Source organism: Trachurus japonicus, chromosome 8, assembly GCF_045865225.1.
Source record: "Trachurus japonicus isolate A0001 chromosome 8, Traja_1.0".
NCBI classification, from domain to species: Eukaryota; Metazoa; Chordata; class Actinopteri; order Carangiformes; family Carangidae; genus Trachurus; species Trachurus japonicus.
The window spans coordinates 32539955-32560668 of record NC_140914.1 but is presented as its reverse complement, the minus strand read 5'-3'; the positions used below and the strand labels follow the sequence as shown (position 1 = coordinate 32560668).

The following is a 20714-nucleotide window of genomic DNA, read 5'->3' as shown; positions in this document are numbered from 1 at the left end:
ACATCTGCTGAAACAAAAGATTATGACATGCCGTCTCTGTTCAGCAAATATTACACTCATTACCTAACAGTGACATAATGGTGGATTTAGTCTTTCACCAAACCACTGCACAGTAAACCTGCAACCTTGATTATTTGAATGATGAGATATATCCGCTTTGCGTTGGGCCGAACAACGCCCCTTAGCCGTGGTATAATGAGCATAGACCACGGCCTGTCGTGATATACTGCTTTTATAAAACGGTTACCAATAATGACAATATGAAAGAGGAATACGAAATCAATTTCAAGTAGTTTTATTCATCCAGAAATACATATTATCCAATAAAATAGCCCCACTGTGAAAGAAATAGTCCCACCTCTCCAGACGTTAGCTCCAAGTAGCTCTGCATCTCGTCTTTTCCTCGTCTTTTTTTTCAGGTGAAAGTCACTGCTCAGTCCCCTCTACCATTGTTAACCCTCTGGAGGTGAAAGTTCACCTTAAACATGTGGATTCAACTACTTTAGTCCATTTTTTAACATCGTAAAAACATCAGCTGTCTGTTGCTACGGACTGCAACAGTCCGTTGTCATGGATAGCCTACATGACAACAACTTCCATTCATACCAGTCATACGTGCCTGAGGCGGAGTGATAGCCTACGCTGTGATAAGGCTTTAGAATAGTAGCCGTGGTAACTGCTCATTATACCACAGTTAACAACCAATCAGATCGCCGGATTTCACCTTTCCGTTTTATAATAAATGCTTATAATTCTACTCAGATCAAAGTAGAAGCCTGAGGCTATGAGGGAGTCCAGAACTGACATAAACCATCACTGCACAATTCATTCGCTCATTCACAAATTTTTCTGGAAAAATATTCATTCTTATTGAAGAGGTCCTTGTTTATGCTGAAGCATCAACAGATATAGCTATAGCTTGGTATCCTTCCCAGAGGTTGGTGCTACCACAAACATTGTTGCCTCTAGCAGTGCTGGGCAGACAGCTGGTGCACCAAAGAAATCTCAGGATGAGAGTTTGACAGTTCATCAAATCGGCTGAATTGAGCGAAGAAAGCTAAAAAAAAAACTGATGCTTTGAAGAGAATGTAGGATCAGTCTCTCCAGTTTGAAGCCAAGAAACATCTACATCTGTGAAGTCTCTCGGGTGGAGTTTCACGATGTTTAAGAACTGCATGCTCACAAAACAACAATACCCGTGGTGTCTATAACATGACATCCAGTAAAAGTAAAACTACCTTCAAACGAGTTAGTGTGCAAAATCTTTGTTAAGATGTTCAGTAGATTATAATGTTAAATAATAGTATGTCAAATGATTCAAATAAAGGCAAGAGGTGTTGGCAGATGCATCAAAGTATTGCACTTTCACAGAATCTCCCTTGATTCCAAAGTCAGATGATAAAACTTAAAACAGCGGGGGCTTAGATATCCTAACTTCAAATCCTTGGTGTGGGCGAGGCTTCAAAGATTCAGGATTTTACAATTCCCATTATGTTGCTAGATAGCATCTTTGATTAAAAGTCAACTATAACCAACATATCTTGGTTTAAGGCATGATCTGCTACTGTTAAACCTAGTGTAGCAATGTACCCAACCTCTATGCATTATTTGTCAAATGACTTAAAGGGATAGTTCGGTGGTTCAGACATAGGATTGTGTGAGGTGGTCATGAATAGTAGTACATTGCCTGCAGTACATTCTGTTCAATGCAGACCCAGGTAGAAGAGCTATGTGCTCCATGCACAGAATTCCACAGACGCTTTTAAAAAATGGGCCCCCAAACAATTCAATATCCATTTACATGTCCACTCCATATAGAATATTTTCAGCAGTTCTGCTTTGCGCTGCACTGCAGCCTCAGGTCATCTGGAAGCAGCAAAGAAAGTGTTGTTTCACAGGAGATAAACTGCTGAAAACATTCTTTATGAGGTGAACATTTGGACAAATATTGAATTGCTTTGGTATATATACACTCAGCAACACATAGCTCTGCCACATAATCTACTGCAGGTAATATACCAATTATTCATGAGTACCTCACACAACCTCAAGTCAACAAACCTGAACTATCCCTTTAAGAGGAATACAGTGTGGAGGAAATGTTGACGTGGTCTTATTCTTTGGAAGTCTGTTAGGATGATTAGAGTCCTGACCTACTGATCCATGGTGAACCTTCTGCTTGAGGTGAAGATAATAGGATGAATTATGTCTAACCTTTTTGAGACTGAACTGTGTTGTAAAATCTTATAGATGTAATATATTGTTGTTGTTGTTGTTTTTTTAGGATGCCCATTGTCATCTGGCCGGGGACTACAGCAGGATATTAGCCATGCTGGCTAAAGCTGCCCTTTTTACTGTATTTAATGCAGTTGATTAATTGGGACTGTCCACGTACAATAAAACAATAAAGTAAAGTAGAGTAAGTAAAGTAAAGCAACAAATGGGGTCACTATAACATCACCTGTGGGACAAACATTCGTTGATTACAGCACCATAGTTATTTTATTGCCTAGGAGAGCTCATCTTACAACTGGGAATGAGATAACCAGAGGCAGAAGATGGAGCAGAAGAAGGAGCTGAAACCACTGGTCAGTGGGCAACACCCTGAGCTGATTATGGGTTGGTTCCTATCAAAGTGTCTCAGAATCAGAATGAAGAAGCCAGAAAAGTTTACCGTGGACTAATGGCAAGGAGATTAAGAAATGTGTTAGATATTAAAAAAAAGATGTCATCGGCATATAGGGTGATTTTCACTGAGTCTATGAATAGTCCAAAAAAGTAATGGTGATGACAGGCAAGGGGCATCCCTGCCTAGTACCTATGTTTTATCTCTGGCTTGTTGTTGATTTAGGATTAACAAATTGCAGCAGTATTCATGTGGTGGGGATTTTTTTTTTTTTTTTTAAGGCGAGACACCCCAGGTGAATAGGGTAAAAAATTTAACTAACAGCTATTGCCATGAAACTTTCTATGTTTATTACTTAGATTGAGACAATTATTTTTTGTATTACATGTTTTCTTAAATATTATGCTTACATATGGAAATTAGACATTATATAATTAAATATGCGTGAATTTGTGTACATTTCCAGACCCGAAATCTGAAGATTGGATAAAGCCACTTTCAAAATTCTTGTTTTATTTTGTTGACATATTAAAGTCAAAAGTTTTTACAGAGGGGATTTTGAATATCTCTTTTTATCACTTTGTAAATGAGAAAATACTGTCACCAGCCCTAAAAAATCAAATTTCGCCCTGTTTTTAGGTATAAATTGTTGTATAAATGAGGCTGTGAATGATATATCAACAATCCCCTCTGTAAAAACCTTCAGAATATAGGCAGGAATACAACTGGAAGGTTTGGTGTCTATAAGTGCTGCTGAACTGGAGATTTCGGGTCCAGAGTATAAGAAAAAGCTCATTTTGAGAAAACGGCCTTTAAAGATTCTATTGCAAAAATTCCACAAATTGGCTCTATGCACAGCTCTACTTCCTGAACTTCAGGCAGCTCCTTTGTTTCCTGTGTTACATTATTGGACAAACTGATTAATCCAGGTGTGTCTGACCAATGTGACTACTCAAACACACCTGGATTAATCAGTTTGTCAGTAAATAAAAGAGCTGCCTTGAATTTAGAAAGCAGTGGAGCTGTGCATAGAGCCCATTGTTACTGGAAACAAGAGTGTCTGGCCACTGTGAATTTTAAGGTGTGTGGGCCAGTAGGTCAGAGAAAAAAAATAAATAAATAAAAATAAAAGTAAAAATAAGAAACACTTTAGGTGTAGCCTAGTTGGGCTCATCTGTATGACAACCAATGTTTTCAGTTTCTCTCTGTCTGGCTAAAAATCATCTCTGGCCCATGTCAGTGTCACATCCGTTTCACCTCTGTCACTGAAGTAAACTACTGCACAACACGTGATTCTGAGGATCGATGTTCATTTTAAGCCCTGTACCAGCGCAGGGACATATTAAATCTCCGATCAGTTCATTCAGACGTCTGATGTGTAAAAAAAAAAAAAAAAAAAAAAAGCCACCGCTGTGTATCGCGCTGGTCTCCGGCGGCAAACACTCGTTTTTTACGGGTGACAGCTTCCGCGATGACGCACTTTGTAAAGGGATCTTATGGCTCGGTGAGTTTATGTGCTGTGTCTTTTGTTGTCTAGCAAGTGAGAGTTGCTGTTTTATTTTACGTGAGGATTTAAATCGATTTCCTTTCCCCGTTTTTAAAAGTCCCTCCATGCTGTTCAGAGCGCATCACGTGATGCTTCTAAACGAATCACGCTGTCGGAAAACGACACCAGCCAATGAGACCCTCCCTCGTACTTTTACGATTCGTCACTGGTACAAAGGAAATGACCATTTTTGGAACCGACACATTAGTGCAGGAGAGAGAGAGGGAGAGATAGAGAGAGAGCTTCACGGCGATACCTGATATGACAGGAGTCTGAACAGACGCGGCTCGCTCCGCGATAGAACGCTCAGTTCTGGTGAATTTAGGAGAAATCTACAGGCGACACCAGTCAAAGTGAAGTAAAATAAACACCCATAATGTGTATTTTAGACTATTTTTTTGTATTAGTCTGAAAGAAGACATGTTATGGAAGCAAAATAGCCCAAAATCTCAAAATTGATAAGTGCATGAAAAAACGATGTTTTTGCCTGCCGTGTCTCGCCTTAAACAAAACGGTGAGCAAGGGGACTGGAAATATCATATTTTTAAATTCCACTGGGTATCCATCTAAACCTGCATGGGACTTTGTAGTCAGGCATGAAAATAAGTGAATTACTCTGCCGGGGTTGAACATCAGCCTCTGTGGATATAGTGTAATGTATTGGGGTGAATAGTTTTGCTTAATAAATCCAAGTCCAATTGCTTAAAGGGACAACGAGGAGTTTTGGAAGCGTTTTCACACTACATTTATGAGCCTCCACGCGCACCGTGAAATTCTTTGACCGGCGCAAGACAGACTCATGTTTTCATTCATTCAATTCAATTCAATTAATTTATTAAGGACTGCACAACAAGTGGGCAGAATTTGCTTTCGGCACAGCATAGTAGCAGCACATAGTACTGTGTGGCAACAGACATCAGTTACACATTTAACATACATTCATCAAGAATTAAAGTCAGAGGTTGGAAGACGATCACATACCGTCGTAGTTCCCACCATAAACGGAGATTCGGCGGCGTTATTCTCATGACTCGCCACAAAACCGAAAGTAAAGAAACGCTGGTCGGCTCGACCAGCATTTCCACCACCACTAATAATAACAAAATAACCATAGAGACAAAACCATAGATTTATCTAAAATGGACCATTAACAAGTGGTAACGGAGATTCATCCACATTAACGTGAGACTTTTTTTTATAACCAAATAGAAACTCATTGTTGTCCCTTTAATTAGACTGTGTTCCTGTGTAGTCATTCTGGATATACTAACTTTTGGTGTGATGGATGTCTTTCAGTTTGTTTTTTAAACTCATTAAGTGAAGTAAGTTCATATTTGCTTCTGCTTCTTTGGTGATTATGTGTGTTATGTGTGTAGGCGTTGAAGAGGACAGAGCATCAGATCTCTTCACCTCTCAGTAGAAAATCTTCTCTTACAATTTCATCTTTTGTTTGTCTGTGGAGTATGCTTTTATTCTGCATCTTAGAGCTGCTTGTATTGTATCTCAGAGAGCGTCTGCAGTTACATCAGAGGCTCTGTTGGTTTCTGAAAAGAATGCCCATTCTCTTGTTAAAACTCGTACTTTGTGGGGGGTGATATTATCAAAATGCCATCTAAGTGGGAGATGTGAATTTCTATTAGTTAATTATAGCATGACGGTCTGAAATATTATGAATGTTGGATTCAATTGCTTTTCAAGAGAGTGTTGTTGATCATGAAATAGTCACTAGTCTGTGCTTTGTGGTGCGAGGAGAAGAGAGAATATTCTCTGTTGTCTGGACGGTGTAGACTCCAGATATCCCTGACATATAGTTTTAAATCGTACTTGAGAAGTGTAAAGGCTCATGTGAGGTTGAAATAGAGGAGAAATCAAGATCTCAATTTAATTCAGTTAAAATCTCCTCCTGGAATAAAGTGGGGATTTTGGAAAGTTGGCTAATTCTGAAAAGAGGGCAAGAAACTGGGACTTATATAGATATCATTACACTGCTACTTCTAGATCCAAATGATCAGAATAGAATATCAAAAGTGTTTTGGTTTTTTTTGCTCATCAGTTTTGTGGCGTTATAAATTGAGTGGTCTGGCAAGTTCAGCATCTTGAGCTTCCAAGACTCTGTCCCTGTCAGATGAGCTTCCTAACAGGCAGATGTCTCGTTTCAGTGCAGATGGTTCAACACTTTTCTGTTTTCAACACTTGAGCTGGTTCCAAGACTTTACACTCGCTGCCAGTGTCATGGCATGATATTGTCAATGACTGAGAGGTTGTAATAGACACTTAATGCAAACTTCAGTGGGCTAAGGTTAGGGTTACACAAGTATTAAGAATATAGACATTCTTACACACCCACACTCAGAGAAGGAACGGAGGACTCTGAAAATTCTCACAGCTCTTAGTCGACATGAGGGTGAGTAGATAATGAGTGAAATTTGAATTTTGGGTGAACTATCCCTTTAATATTTGATCTCAAACAATGAGCTAATAAGATTTTGGTGGTCAAACGTCACTTATACACTACATTAGCGCTGACACTGTGAAAATAATATTGAGTTCTTCTTGTACTACCACGTTAATTAAATAGTCATTCATTGTGTAACCTAGTTTCCAGTGCTGATAATTTACCATAATAAAAAATATGCATGTGACTGTGAATCTGCTTGGTTTTTATATTATACATAGAAAATGTTCTCATTCAAATTGTCCTTGTCCTGATGTAAACCTCCTCTGCAGGGATGGAGCGTCTGTTTACAGCCTGTTTGGTTTATTTGATGTTTCTCTTTGAGATTTGCTCACAGTGAGCTCCAAGCAAGGACAAGAGGTTTTCTGTTGCTGTGACATTTTAGGTTAGCATGACCAGCAACGTCTATCATTCACCCTTTGACTGTTTTTCACTTGTCAAAGTAAATGCTGAAGACACAGCATTCTCATCAGAGTCGCCTCTGTCCACAGCTGTCAGTAGAGGTTTCCTCTGAATGGACATCGAGTCCAGGTCAGATTCAGATGAACGAGAGCAACATCTCCAGGTCATTCAGGCCTGGAGAAGAGAGCCAGCTGGAAGGAACAGAGCAAGAATGAGAGGGATAACAACAAGAGGGAGAAGGATGGATGCCAGTGGAAAAAAACCCAGAGAAAAGGCAGAGGAAAAGTAGTCCAGTGATGAACAGTTGGGGAAAAAGAGGGAATCGAGGAGGAGAGAGGCTGAAAGGGCAGAAGAGATAAGAGAGAATAAAGGCAAGAGGAGGGAAAAGATAAAAGGAGACAGAGAGACAAGCAGACACAGATGTGATCAAATATGCATAAGAACTGTACAACTAAAGGATGAACCAGACACTCATTACAGCCTGAAGAGGTGAGAAACGACAGAGGGAGAGAGGGAACAGTGGACGGCATACCAACACAGTGATAAACAAAGAGTGAGAGAGAAGCGAGGCCAGCTGATAAAATGTCTCAGTTTAAGAGACAAAAATGGGACCAGCAGATGTGACCGTGCTGATCTGGGGCCAGTAATACTTAATGATTTCATCTGCTGCAGACTCCAGTAAATATTTCTAAGTTGAACCTCTCACAGACAGAGGCCAATACCTCATCCAGGACTCCTACAGTTAAACCCTGTTGTCTGAACCAAATGCTCCGTTGCCTGAACCCACTGATTGAACCAGTCACTTTTCACCTGTTTAGACTTTAACAACTCACCAACACATTTTCATTGTGATGCACCTGTGTTGCATAATGCTGAGCACAGGTGGCAAAAGTCCAACACAACTAAAGCACGGGTGTCACCGGTTGAAAGTCAAAATTGATCACACTTGTGGCTAATGATGTGAGGGAACATATATGAGCAAAATTGTGAAAAATAAATAAATATATATATTAATAAATAAAATAAATTAATAAAATAAATATGTATTTATTTATTATTTATTATGGTCATCTTCTTGGGATGTTCTTTGACTACCGGTATATGTGTAGATATATTTGTTGTATATTCCTTGAGTATTGGTATATCTGACCTTTGGTCGGGATTACTTTTTGACTACCGGTATATACATATATACATATGTGTATATTTTGTATATTCCTTGAATACTGGTATATCTGACCTTTGGTGGTCATTTGATCCTTAAAATAATAGACAGAGGCGCCTCTTTATTATAGTTAGTTTCTACTAAAAAAATGTTTTCTTCCACCATGTAATTTATCTTGTGGAGAATGTATCTCTGTTTGTATTACTGTAATAATGTTTTCTTTTATATTGATATGTTTGGTAAAATTATCTTGTGGAAGTCACACCTGTTTTTTCAAAATGGTTGATTCCAAAATGGTTGACTGCTCAGCTGGGCGGGGTCACCTTGTATTTACTGTAAGAAGCAGTTTCCTGTCTGCACCATTTACACAGCAGTTTGAAAAAGAGCATTGTGCTCGAAACGTCACTATGCTATTAAATCCTTGAAAGTGAGCTCTTATGGTGTGCAGATTTTTTCTTTGTTCTGGGGAACATGTATAAGCCAGTTCAGGATGAAGTCCTGTGGCCTGACCCAGTACAGAGAAATGATGCTGTGGCTCAGTTATGCACTTCTCAGTTGTATACTTTTGTACTTTATTTTTATATTTTTACGTAGGCTTACTGTATACAAGTGCTAAATGCACAGGTTTTTTTGTTTTGCAACATGCATTTGTGGAGGGAGGAGTGGAGAAGAGGAAGAGAAGATGAGAGACGACAGGGTGAAGGAAGAGAGGATGAGGGAGGGAGGGAGGGATGAACTGGGAAGAAAAAAAAGAAGAAGGAAGGAAAAGTGGATGAAATGGATGTGGGGAGGGATGGAGGAGGGTGAAAGAAAGGGAAGGAGAGAAGTGCTACAGTAACACAGGGAACAGCCCCATGATGGATGACCGACCGACCGACCGACCGACTGACCGGTTGACTGACCGACCGACCGACTGACTGACTTGTTTCCATCACAGCCATGGGCCTCATCACAGTTGGAGTTTCTGGGCAAAGACGTTCTATTATGAGGTGATGTTTACTGCTGCCTAGATTTGGAGATGTTTTTTGTTTGTTTTTTAAAGCAGACTGCAGCCCTGGTTCATGACTGGACTGTGTGTGGATGCCAACCAGCTCAGTGCTTACAGGTCTTGTTTTGGGCGGTCCACTGGGCCGCTCTGGTTTCATGGCTCCTCGGGAACTTCCAGTAAGTGAAGGAACATCTATAATTAGTCTATAACAGTGATCTCAGTGGTGTTGAAGTTTGTTGGTCAAGAATGTTATAAGAGTAATTGTTAATTCATTTTTTGTCACGATCAAGCAGCCCCAGCTTCCATAAAAGTCTATTTATTTCTGGAGTTGGAAATAGATAAACTATTGTTGACCTCAGACAGAGGCTGTGAGCTGTGAGAGACAAAATAAAGAAAAAGATCTGTCTGTCTCGTCTCAGTGATCAGTTCATAAGTAAATAAAGCCAGAATCAGCTCAGTCTTCTTCTCTTATTTATGTGAACTACAGTTGTAAAATCAGGATTGATCTATCTTGGTCCAGATCTATGTACGAGGTTGTGACCTTGTCTTGTTTCCATCTTTATTGGAAAGTTAGTGACACATTTCATGTCCTACATCGGCCTATACAGGAGAGGTTTTCCTGTAAACAATTAACGAGGGAGGAGGCGCAGTTGTTGGAGTGTGATGGAGGGGGAAAAAAGAAAAATCAAGAGGGGAGGAAAGACAGTTTTAGTGAATCTTTTTCTCTTCATCCTCTTGATTTTCCCTGGTTACTCTGCTGAGTGTTGCCCCATTAAACATCCATCAATCTCTCCCGCTCTCTGATGGTCCCCTAAACTGTGCTGTGATGAAAACCAAATTCAAACACTCAGTTGTTCTCAGAACAGTTTTCTCAGTTTGTGTTAAGATGACAAAACAAGTCTAGTGGTTTGATTTTAGCTAATACTGTAAATACTGCATGTAAATCTGTCATCCACACCTAAACAGCATTTTTGGTGTTTATGTGTGCATAGGGTATAGGGATTATGGCAATGGGCCAATTTGCCAAAATGTTGAACTATCCCTTTAAAAACGCATTGAGCTATTTTTTTTTTTTATCAATGCGTACTGGTGTGGATGTGAATTTTTTGGGAAAAGGAGGAGGGGAATACTCGTAGCAGGGTACTTGTGGATTAGACTTTCGACTGATGTGCTGCCGAGTTTACTGCATCAATATTTTGTACTCACAACAATGACTGAGAAAGATCAATACAGACAACAGGTTAGTGACGACAAATGTAATAGACTACACTGTACTACTACACCACAAACACCCTAGCCTTGTTAGGAAGGTCCTCTGAGTTTTGAGAAGAAGATAAGGTGAAGTGAGGATGGAGCCTGAACAAAGTTAAAAATGTATCTAGAGGTTTTCCCAGAAGCAACCCTATACCAACTTGATATAGGGCCTGGTAGTACAGTAATTATAGTGAGTTGGGTATAGAAACACAGCTTGTGAGCATCTTAACTCCATAACAATGTCCCAAAATGCGGCTCCCTCCCTCCCTCCTTTAACAAGCCATTGACAATTTGCAATGACTTCTCAGTATGAGACCTCCCATGCAGTTCCTTGGGAGATTTGCTGTGACATCTCAGCGGCAGCACTGCTGACTACTTTCAGTCAACCTTACACATGCAGTACATAAAAGATGTTTGTTTGTTTGTTTTTAGGTTGAAACATAATACAATTAGACCAAACTGACTGTTACTACCCATATTGTGTTTTTTTTTTATTTGTTCGTTTTTTTTCTTCTTCCAAATAAGCTTCTCAAAAAGCATCTAAATCTAACACTCAATATTTTAAAACAAAACATGTTTTCTGCAGGAAGTGGGGATCAGTGCTTGGGATCTGGCCAAATAATGATTAGATATGCCACCAGCTGCTGCAGGGGATTCCAACACTGCTTAGCAGGAAACCACCGAAGGGGGGCTCCATGTGTTGATGAGCACTGGCCTTACAATGTAATGTAGGTTACTTACTATTTGACAAGTTGTGTAATTAGGCTGTTATGGTCTGTTCTCCTGTGTTTAGAAATGACAAGGTTTTCAATGATATTCATATTTTGAAAATACTTTTGAGAATATAATCTGTTAAACTAAATGCTTTAATTTGACTAAGCTTTCATTTCAAGTACAAGGTCTGTTTTATTTTCTGGAGGTTTCTCCTGCTCGCTGACAAAAGAATAGAAATACTTGTAACAGTCTGCTGTAATTGGAGTTAAAGCTAGAGCACCGAGCTCAACAACTACACTGAGCTTCGCGAAAGCCCTCGACATCTGTGGTGCCACCAAGTATGTAAACTCACCAGTATGCAAAATGATCTATTTCAACAGAAGCTACATCTACGCTACAGTTCAGATTAAGGAATAAGTGAACACTTTTGACAGAACACAGACACTGACTGTTCTTCCACATGAAATCACACCGAGCAATGGAGAGCTAGTAGGGGAAGCAGAGGCGGAAGAACATTAGACAAAGATGTTGTGAAAACAACAGTAAGTTAGTTGTTATATTTTGGCAGCTGATTTGACCTGTTTCCCTGCAGCTGCAGCAGATAAGAAACCTAACGCTCATTCCACAATTTGCATCAAATAACTCACTTCTTCTGGGAGGTGTAACTCAGTCAGATCTAAATACAGAAATGATACTGATTCAGCGCGACTTACGGTCTCCGAGGACATCATTATTTTTGACATGTATTGTGATTAAACATCCATAAATCACTTCAGAACAGACTTTCTCTACAACCTCAGAAGAGTTTTGAAAACCCTGTATCGCACAACGGTAAAGGAATCATCATCATCATTTGTATTCATCCTCTGTTAAACAGTTATCTGTAAATTAATTTCATACCAAGTGGCATTGCTGTCCCCTGAATCATACAGGAAGTGTGGCTGAACTACTGGACTACAAAACAGATTAAAGTAAAACTGTACTTAGTGACCTTAAAGGGATAGTTCACCCAAAATTGAAATTTCACTCATTATCTACTCCCCCTCATGTCGACTAAAGGCTGTGAGAAGTTTCAGAGTCCTCCGTGGCTTCTCTGAGTTACAGGGGGTCTCGGCGTAGCAGTGCATGTCCATATAACGGTTGCAAATGGATACCAACTGTCTTCGTAACAAAAAGACACACCAAAAAACATCCAAATACCTCCATGCTGCTCGTATGTAATGTCCCTCTTGTATTGAAGCCCCGAAATGCGAAATTGTCCCGAAAAAAATTAAATAAGTCTATATTTCAAGCTTGTTTGTAGCGGAAGCTCCTCTTCCCGGTTCGTCAAATTTGGATGAACCAGGGTCTGTCCTCTTCCCAGTTCGTCCAAATTTGACGAACCGTGAAGAGGAGCTTCGAGAAGCTTCCACTACAAAACAAGCTTGAAATATAGACTTATTACATTTTTTTCGGGACAATTCCGCATTTCGGGGCTTCAATACAAGACGGACATTACATATGAGCAGCATGGAGGTATTTGGATGTTTTTTGGTGTGTCTTTTTGTTACGAAGACAGTTGGTATCCATTTGCAACCGTTATATGGACATGCACTGCTACGCCGAGACCCCCTGTAACTCAGAGAAGCCACGGAGGACTCTCTTCCCCCAGCCCTTAGTCGGCATGAGGGTGAAATTTCAATTTTGGGTGAACTATCCCTTTAAGGAGTAAAGTAAACTGGTTATATCATTGGACTAAGCTGCAAACCTTCCTTTGTTATCAGAGTAATGCTAAGTCAGTAGTTTTCCAGATTGTCACCATATAAACCAGTGCATTGAAGATAAACAGAAGAAGAGAAAAGAAAACCAGAGAACCACATTAACCTCAATTCTAGGAGCATCATAATGACTGTAAAGGTGGTGGAGATTAGTTGGTGGGTGCTGACGCCTTTCTGGGCTTGCAGACCCACATTTTGGGGATTTGCTGGATTCCCAGCAGGATCCTGTCCTGCCATCATTCATAGCATTTACATCCATGTGTGGAACTGAACCTTGATGTGCATGAGGTCTGTTATTGTCTCTTACCTGGAACAAAGCTTTCCTGGACAACATCCTTATACGCCCACCAACTCTCATCAAGCTTGGATGCAATAGGCTGAGCTGCAGGGATAAAGAAAGACAGGGAGAGAAAGCAAATGTAATCAATTTATTATACTTCATACGAATATTCACACATATTGTTTTTGAATTATACCTTTACATTATTACTGGTCTGTTGATTATTTCACTTAGAGAAGGTCAAATGGAGGTTTGTTCATATATCAGTGTTTCCCACACATAGACTAAACTTTACTTTGGCGGCTGGGGTCTACCTCCACCACCACCAGTGTATGTCAGACCTGCTGGAAACACTGCGTATGGCGTATGGAGGGAGTTCCTATGTGTCACTGCTGCACACAGTCCCCTATAGTACACAGCACTTGTGTGTCTTATGCGTTTTTGGCCTCAGGCTTCTACTGATTGTGCTGTATCTCTGCTTCCACCCAACCCTGCAAGCTGCAGCCAGCCTGCCTGACAGCAGCAGCATAATTAAAACGGAGCTGACGGGTACATCCCAATGGTAGAGAAGCAGGTCACATATCAACCAAACACCAACCAAACCTAAGCAGCTGACTGCCAGGGTGAGTGGATAGGTTGCCAGACTCACATGCCCACCTACTGTCACTTTTCACCTGCAGATGTTTAGACTTGGGAAACATCCATGCATGCAGAGAAAAATAGGGGTACAGAAGGGGGACATTTCTGTACTTAAAGGTACAGTTCTGTCCTACTGTAGCCTATAGGGCCAATTATTGTACTCTAGAGTACCTGTGTACCTTCTCGGGGTAGAAAAGGCACATAAATGATCCAGAATGGCACAAGGTATATATGTACTCCTAAGGTACACGTATTTACCCCCTAAAGGTACATTATCAGAGACAGTGTGTTAGAAAAAATTAGTAGCCCAAGTAAATAAGTCTGGTATGAGGCGACTATTAATATGATTTAACATAGGGATAATAATTAAACATTCAACTAGTAATTATTTTTTAAATATATGTAACGGTCCGCAGGTGTGCCACAGTCACGAGGTACCAGTAAGGAGAAGTGACAGGTTGTGGCGGTAGCGGTACTGGAAGTAAACTCACTCGCCCATGAAGACGTGCTAACCAATTTGTCAACCGGTTGTCAACCGGTTGTCAATCAGTTGACAACCGGTTGACAACCTGTTGGCAAAGTGGTTAGCATCGTTCCCTCCAGTGCGGGAGGTTGTGGGATCGATCCTCACTCAGGTCACAGAGCAAACACATACACCAGTTACATATATACCCTTAGATGCTAGGTGCACAAATGTACTTGAACTGGTACATTTTGAAAAGGTACAAAAATGTACCGGCACCAATGGGTACAAAATTGTATCTAAAAAAGGTACGTCTGGAGCAACAAGGTTTTGTACCCTTTTGAGTACATTTCCGTACTTCTATTTTTCTATGTAAACTATGCACTACTAGGAGTCCTCAGATCTAACCATGGCAATTGTTTGGGGTCCAATCAGCCATGACCCCTGTCTACGTGGTGCCTGCTACATAGGCATTACCTACTTATGTTACTACTCACACACTACTTCATGTTCTCAACTGCACAACACAGCTGTTCAAGTTTGTGACTGCATCTTGGGCTGTCAGCTGACGGTGTGATGGTGCTTGAAAAGAAGAGTAAGATTGTTCCCCTTCTCTCTCTATCTCCTCTCAGCCCTTATCTGCCCTCTCCTCCTCTCAACCAAAACAGTCAAAGCAGACGGCTGCCCGTTCTGAGTCTGGGTTTGTTGCCGTGTTCTCTCTTTGTGTTAAAGGGGAGTTTTTCTTCTCCACTGTGTTTTCTCACTTTGCGAACTTTTGGCTTTTTCCTCTACAATATTATAAAGTCTTGACCTCACTCTGTAAAGTGCCTCAATATAATGCATGTTATGGTTTAGCACCACATAAATAGAAATGAATTCAACAGAAACTGTCAGAAGGGCCATGCTTGCTCAAAACCCATAGAAGAAAATCTGTCTGCAACGCTGCTGACACCTTTGATAGTACTTCTCCACATAAAGCTCAACACGCACACCATAATGTATGTGTGTGTGTGTGTGTGTGCGCGCGTGCTTGCATGTGTCCGTGTGTGTGTATACATTACAAATAAAGTTACGTTCTATAGCTTTCATTACCCAGCATCCAATCTGTAGAGTCTGTAGAAAGGATACACAGAGAAACCTATGTTATTCTACCTACTGAGCCCTTGGGGCTGAACTAAATGAAGCCAGCTGTATTAAAGCCATTTTTACTTGTCTCAAAATCATACAAGGTACTGAATCAGTATAATATAAAGTAGACATACAGTCCTGTTAGTGAGACTGACATGTACAGAAAGCAAACTGCTGCATGACCCATAATATCTGCACAAAAGCAGGAAACAACATCTCTAACATCTAGTAAGACAACATCTTATTCATTTGTTTTATTGACTGCATCTTGAATGTACAGTGAATACAGCAGCACTGAGACTAAAACACTACTGAGTGATGAGATAACATTACGAGAAAAAACAAACAGTAACCTAAGAAAAAATAAATAAATAAAACAACAGAATAAATATTGAACAAAAATGTACCTTTTTACAGTTTTCTAAATATTGTGAGGTTTTGTGGTTGTGAAGTATTGCTCTCATTTTTTACACCAAACAGCAAAGAAAAGACAGGGGTTTTTTTGTTTGCTAATTTGCATTCATAAATTAGCGACTTACGTCTAATAAAGAGTGGTGCTTGGTTTCTTTTAATTGGTCGGTACGACTGCCATTCACCACCGCTTTTAGTCACAGTAGATGTATTGATTTGTATTTGTTCACATTTTATGAAACCCCTCCATGTTGGTAGTGGCATTATTTGTGCGACGAAGCAAAGCTTACATAGGGCAGACAATTTCCTACGCCTTTGAATCAAGACATGCCAAAGAGACCAGATAACAAGATACATTTCTTGAATCTCCAAGAATGTGAATTATATTTTAGTAACCAGTTGACAAAGGGGCTTCCTCAAACTTCATTCCCTTTACAGATATAATATCAGCTGGATTCAGATGCTTTATCTCCATCCCCTTCATATATATATTTCTTTTCAGCTAAATACAGCTAGATGAATGAAAACAGGTGGGCTACATTCCCCTTATCTCTTGTGGGCTGTGTAAACCTGATAAGATTCCTACGAGGATTGCTTCGTGTCTTTCAAAGCATCCAAAACCCGTATCAATAATCTGTCTTGTCAGCCCTGATCAGGATCTGAAAGCATTTCTCGGGAACAATAAACCTGCCCAGTTGAAGACATCAGCTACTTGCTCTGACTGATTTGCTCTCAGGTCCCAAGAGCAGTCTCCAAAAATCTCTGATAACCCAGCTGTCATGACAGTAATACCATTAAGATTTTAATTTGAGGTTAAAAAACAAATGGAGAACAGCTGACGGGAGAGGAATGCCAAATATTTTCCTGATGGCTGTAGCTCATGGGCAAATGAACAAAACTCATAAGATTATACCATCGCAGACCTTCTCTTCATTGCAGCATCAAACTCAAACTTTCATGACCCTCAAAGAGCCCCATGCTCCACCAATACTTTTGCAGTATTTGAGCTGGAATTACTTTGCTTGTTGATTTCCAAACAACTCCAACTCCAAATGTTAAAGCAACATTGCGGAGTTTCAGCGCAGTGCTTCCACCATCTGGTTGAGAAGCGCTATCGTCTGGAGGGGAAAACGAAAACGAAACTTAACAGCCAGCGCATCCAGCGTCTATTCCCATTAATAAACGACGCGGCGGCGGCGACGACGACCGGAGGAGAACCGTAGTTTCGCTTTTACCCACCACGTCTCTCCCTCGACGCAGAGGGGAGGGGGGAGGTTACAGGGAAGTTCCATAGTGCAGTTTCAGCCGACGCGACCCGGCTCAGGCTGCAGCAGCAGCACCATTCATCCTATTAACCATTTTTCTACCATTGTAATGAGTCTGGAAACATTATTTTAAGGCCGAAAAACTCCGCAATGTTACTTTAAGACTCAAGAATGCAGACATTGAGAGCCTTGGGCTAAATTCAAAAAGGAATAAATCAATTCAGGGTTGCCGCTACATGTAATTGATTGTGGCGCACCGCCACAGTAAAATAAAAGCCGCCACACATTCAGAATGATGATTTTTTTTATTTTTATGTTAAAACAATGTCAAGCAGGGTTTACACTACCAGTTACCATTACTTTACAACCCTTTCCACTACACAGATACAACTCTGCTCGGTTTAGGTGCTTTTCAATTACAGCTGAGTTCCTTCTCTGTAAAAACGGAACTTTTCAACCAGCGCAGCCAGCGCTGTGTGTTCATCTCTCGTGCTCTGTTTAGAATAATAAACACAAATAGGCGACAGACGTACACACAATTGGCCTCGCGTATTTGTCAATCGCGGTATTTTATTTTGAAAATTGATTGGATTCTCTCGTGTTTCTTTGTGTGACTTCCTGCCAAGATTGACACGATCGCTCGCGGATCGTGCACGAAATAAACCTGAAATGAAAATGCCCCCACTTCTTGGCGCTTCGGATAATCCGGTTGCGCATCTTTCGATCAACTGGTAAGATTGTTCTTGTTCATTTCCAAACGACTCCAAATGTAAAACTAGAGTGAGAGCCTTTCACTATATCCAACAAGTGTCCGATCAACTGGTAAGATCCAATTTGCGCTGTGCTTTTCATTGCACTAACACCAACCTATGTTGCAGGTCTTTTGTCATGGATTCAATGACAATCATGTCCAGAGAACCCATTGACACAAGGTTCCTTTGCAGATCTTAGAACAGTCTATTTTGGTTCCACTGTGTCCGTCTTAAAAGCTTGCCTCGCCCAACGTGGGGCTCGAACCCACGACCCTGAGATTAAGAGTCTCATGCTCTACCGACTGAGCTAGCCGGGCCTTCTTTTACAAAAATATCACATAAAAAACGAAACGACAGCTCATCTACCACTTACATGACACTTAGCATGCTTTGGTGTTTTAAATTTACGAGAAATCTTTCAAACAACTGACGAGTGAGGAATCAGAGACTTTTCCATATTGCTATAGCTCATGGACAAATGAACAAAAGTCATAAGACTGCACCCTTGGAGACCTTCTCTTCATTCCAGCGTCAAACTCAAACTTTCATGACCCTGAAAGAGCCTCATGCTCTACCAGTACTTTTGCAGTATTAGAGCTGGCATGACTTTTCTTGTTCATTTCCAAACGACTTCAAATGTGAAACTAGAGTGAGAGCCTTTCACTATATCCAACAAGTGTCCGATCAACTGGTAAGATCCAATTTGCGCTGTGCTTTTCATTGCGCTAACACCAACCTATGTTGCAGGTCTTTTGTCATGGATTCAATGACAATCATGTCCAGAGAACCCATTGACACAAGGTTCCTTTGCAGATCTTAGAACAGTCTATTTTGGTTCCGCTGTGTCCTTCTTAAAAGCTTGCCTCGCCCAACGTGGGGCTCGAACCCACGACCCTGAGATTAAGAGTCTCATGCTCTACCGACTGAGCTAGCCGGGCCTTCTTTTACTAAAATATCACATAAAAAATGAAACTACAGCTCATCTAGCACTTGCATGACACTTACCATGCTTTGGTGTTTTAAATTTACGAGAAATCTTTCAAACAACTGACGAGTGAGGAATCAGAGCCTTTTCCATATTGCTGTAGTTTAACCGAATGTAAAACTTGACAATAGTGAAATTGAGAGCCTTTCGCTAAATTCAACAGGTATCCCAGCTATTGGTAAGATCCAATTTGGGCTGGCTTTTTCACTGTGCTAACATGCCAGCTTTTCAACAACCCAACTTATATTACAGGTCCTTCATCATGTTTTCAATGACAATCATGTCCAGAGAGCCCATTGACACAAGGTTCCTTTGCAGATCTTAGAACAGTCTATTTTGGTTCCACTGTGTCCGTCTTAAAAGCTTGCCTCGCCCAACGTGGGGCTCGAACCCACGACCCTGAGATTAAGAGTCTCATGCTCTACCGACTGAGCTAGCCGGGCCTTCTTTTACTAAAATATCACATAAAAAATGAAACGACAGCTCATCTAGCACTTGCATGACACTTACCATGCTTTGGTGTTTTAAATTTACGAGAAATCTTTCAAACAACTGACGAGTGAGGAATCAGAGACTTTTCCATATTGCTGTAGCTTAACCGAATTTAAAACTTGACAATAGTGAAATTGAGAGCCTTTCGCTAAATTCAACAGGTATCCCAGCTATTGGTAAGATCCAATTTGGGCTGGCTTTTTCACTGAGCTAACATGCCAGCTTTTCAACAACCCAACTTATATTACAGGTCCTTCATCATGTTTTCAATGACAATCATGTCCAGAGAGCCCATTGACACAAGGTTCCTTTGCAGATCTTAGAACAGTCTATTTTGGTTCCACTGTGTCCGTCTTAAAAGCTTGCCTCGCCCAACGTGGGGCTCGAATCCACGACCCTGAGATTAAGAGTCTCATGCTCTACCGACTGAGCTAGCCGGGCCTTCTTTTACAAAAATATCACATAAAAAACGAAACGACAGCTCATCTACCACTTACATGACACTTAGCATGCTTTGGTGTTTTAAATTTACGAGAAATCTTTCAAACAACTGACGAGTGAGGAATCAGAGACTTTTCCATATTGCTGTAGCTCATGGACAAATGAACAAAAGTCATAAGACTGCACCCTTGGAGACCTTCTCTTCATTCCAGCGTCAAACTCAAACTTTCATGACCCTGAAAGAGCCTCATGCTCTACCAGTACTTTTGCAGTATTAGAGCTGGCATGACTTTTCTTGTTCATTTCCAAACGACTCCAAATGTAAAACTAGAGTGAGAGCCTTTCACTATATCCAACAAGTGTCCGATCAACTGGTAAGATCCAATTTGCGCTGTGCTTTTCATTGCGCTAACACCAACCGATGTTGCAGGTCTTTTGTCATGGATTCAATGACAATCATGTCCAGAGAAGCCATTGACACAAGGTTCCTTTGCAGATCTTAGAACAGTCTATTTTGGTTCCGCTGTGTCCGTCTTAAAAGCTTGCCTCGCCCAACGTGGGGCTCGAACCCACGACCCTGAGATTAAGAGTCTCATGCTCTACCGACTGAGCTAGCCGGGCCTTCTTTTACTAAAATATCACATAAAAAATGAAACGACAGCTCATCTAGCACTTGCATGACACTTAGCATGCTTTGGTGTTTTAAATTTACGAGAAATCTTTCAAACAACTGACGAGTGAGGAATCAGAGACTTTTCCATATTGCTATTCACCTTATGTAGCCCCGCCCACTTTGCCACTTCCGGTTTGGCCGCGATTGTGTTACGACTTCCGGTCAATTGCGGAAGTAAAAACTGATGTAAACAATCGACTGAATTTGCAGTATATTGCGGGACAATTACAATACAGACAATCAAATCAACATGGACAACACTTGAGGGGTGTACTTCG

The 20714-nt window shown here is 40.7% G+C and overlaps 1 protein-coding gene and 5 non-coding genes across 6 annotated transcripts in view; all 6 read right to left on the bottom strand.

Moving 5' to 3' along the window:
- The window catches only part of LOC146983785 (carbonic anhydrase-related protein 10-like), a 157599-nt gene that overhangs the window by 93905 nt on the left and 42980 nt on the right, over positions 1–20714 (bottom strand). Inside the window, exon 2 of the mRNA XM_085785322.1 lies at positions 13215–13289. Within this exon, the coding sequence (XP_085641448.1) occupies positions 13215–13289 (75 nt within the window). The remainder of the gene's footprint in view (positions 1–13214; positions 13290–20714) is intronic.
- trnak-cuu (transfer RNA lysine (anticodon CUU)) lies at positions 18090–18162 on the bottom strand. Its single transcript has one exon. It is a non-coding gene; the product is annotated as a tRNA-Lys (tRNA).
- On the bottom strand, positions 18711–18783 carry trnak-cuu (transfer RNA lysine (anticodon CUU)). The gene has a single exon. It is a non-coding gene; the product is annotated as a tRNA-Lys (tRNA).
- On the bottom strand, positions 19201–19273 carry trnak-cuu (transfer RNA lysine (anticodon CUU)). The gene has a single exon. It is a non-coding gene; the product is annotated as a tRNA-Lys (tRNA).
- On the bottom strand, positions 19691–19763 carry trnak-cuu (transfer RNA lysine (anticodon CUU)). The gene has a single exon. It is a non-coding gene; the product is annotated as a tRNA-Lys (tRNA).
- On the bottom strand, positions 20312–20384 carry trnak-cuu (transfer RNA lysine (anticodon CUU)). The gene has a single exon. It is a non-coding gene; the product is annotated as a tRNA-Lys (tRNA).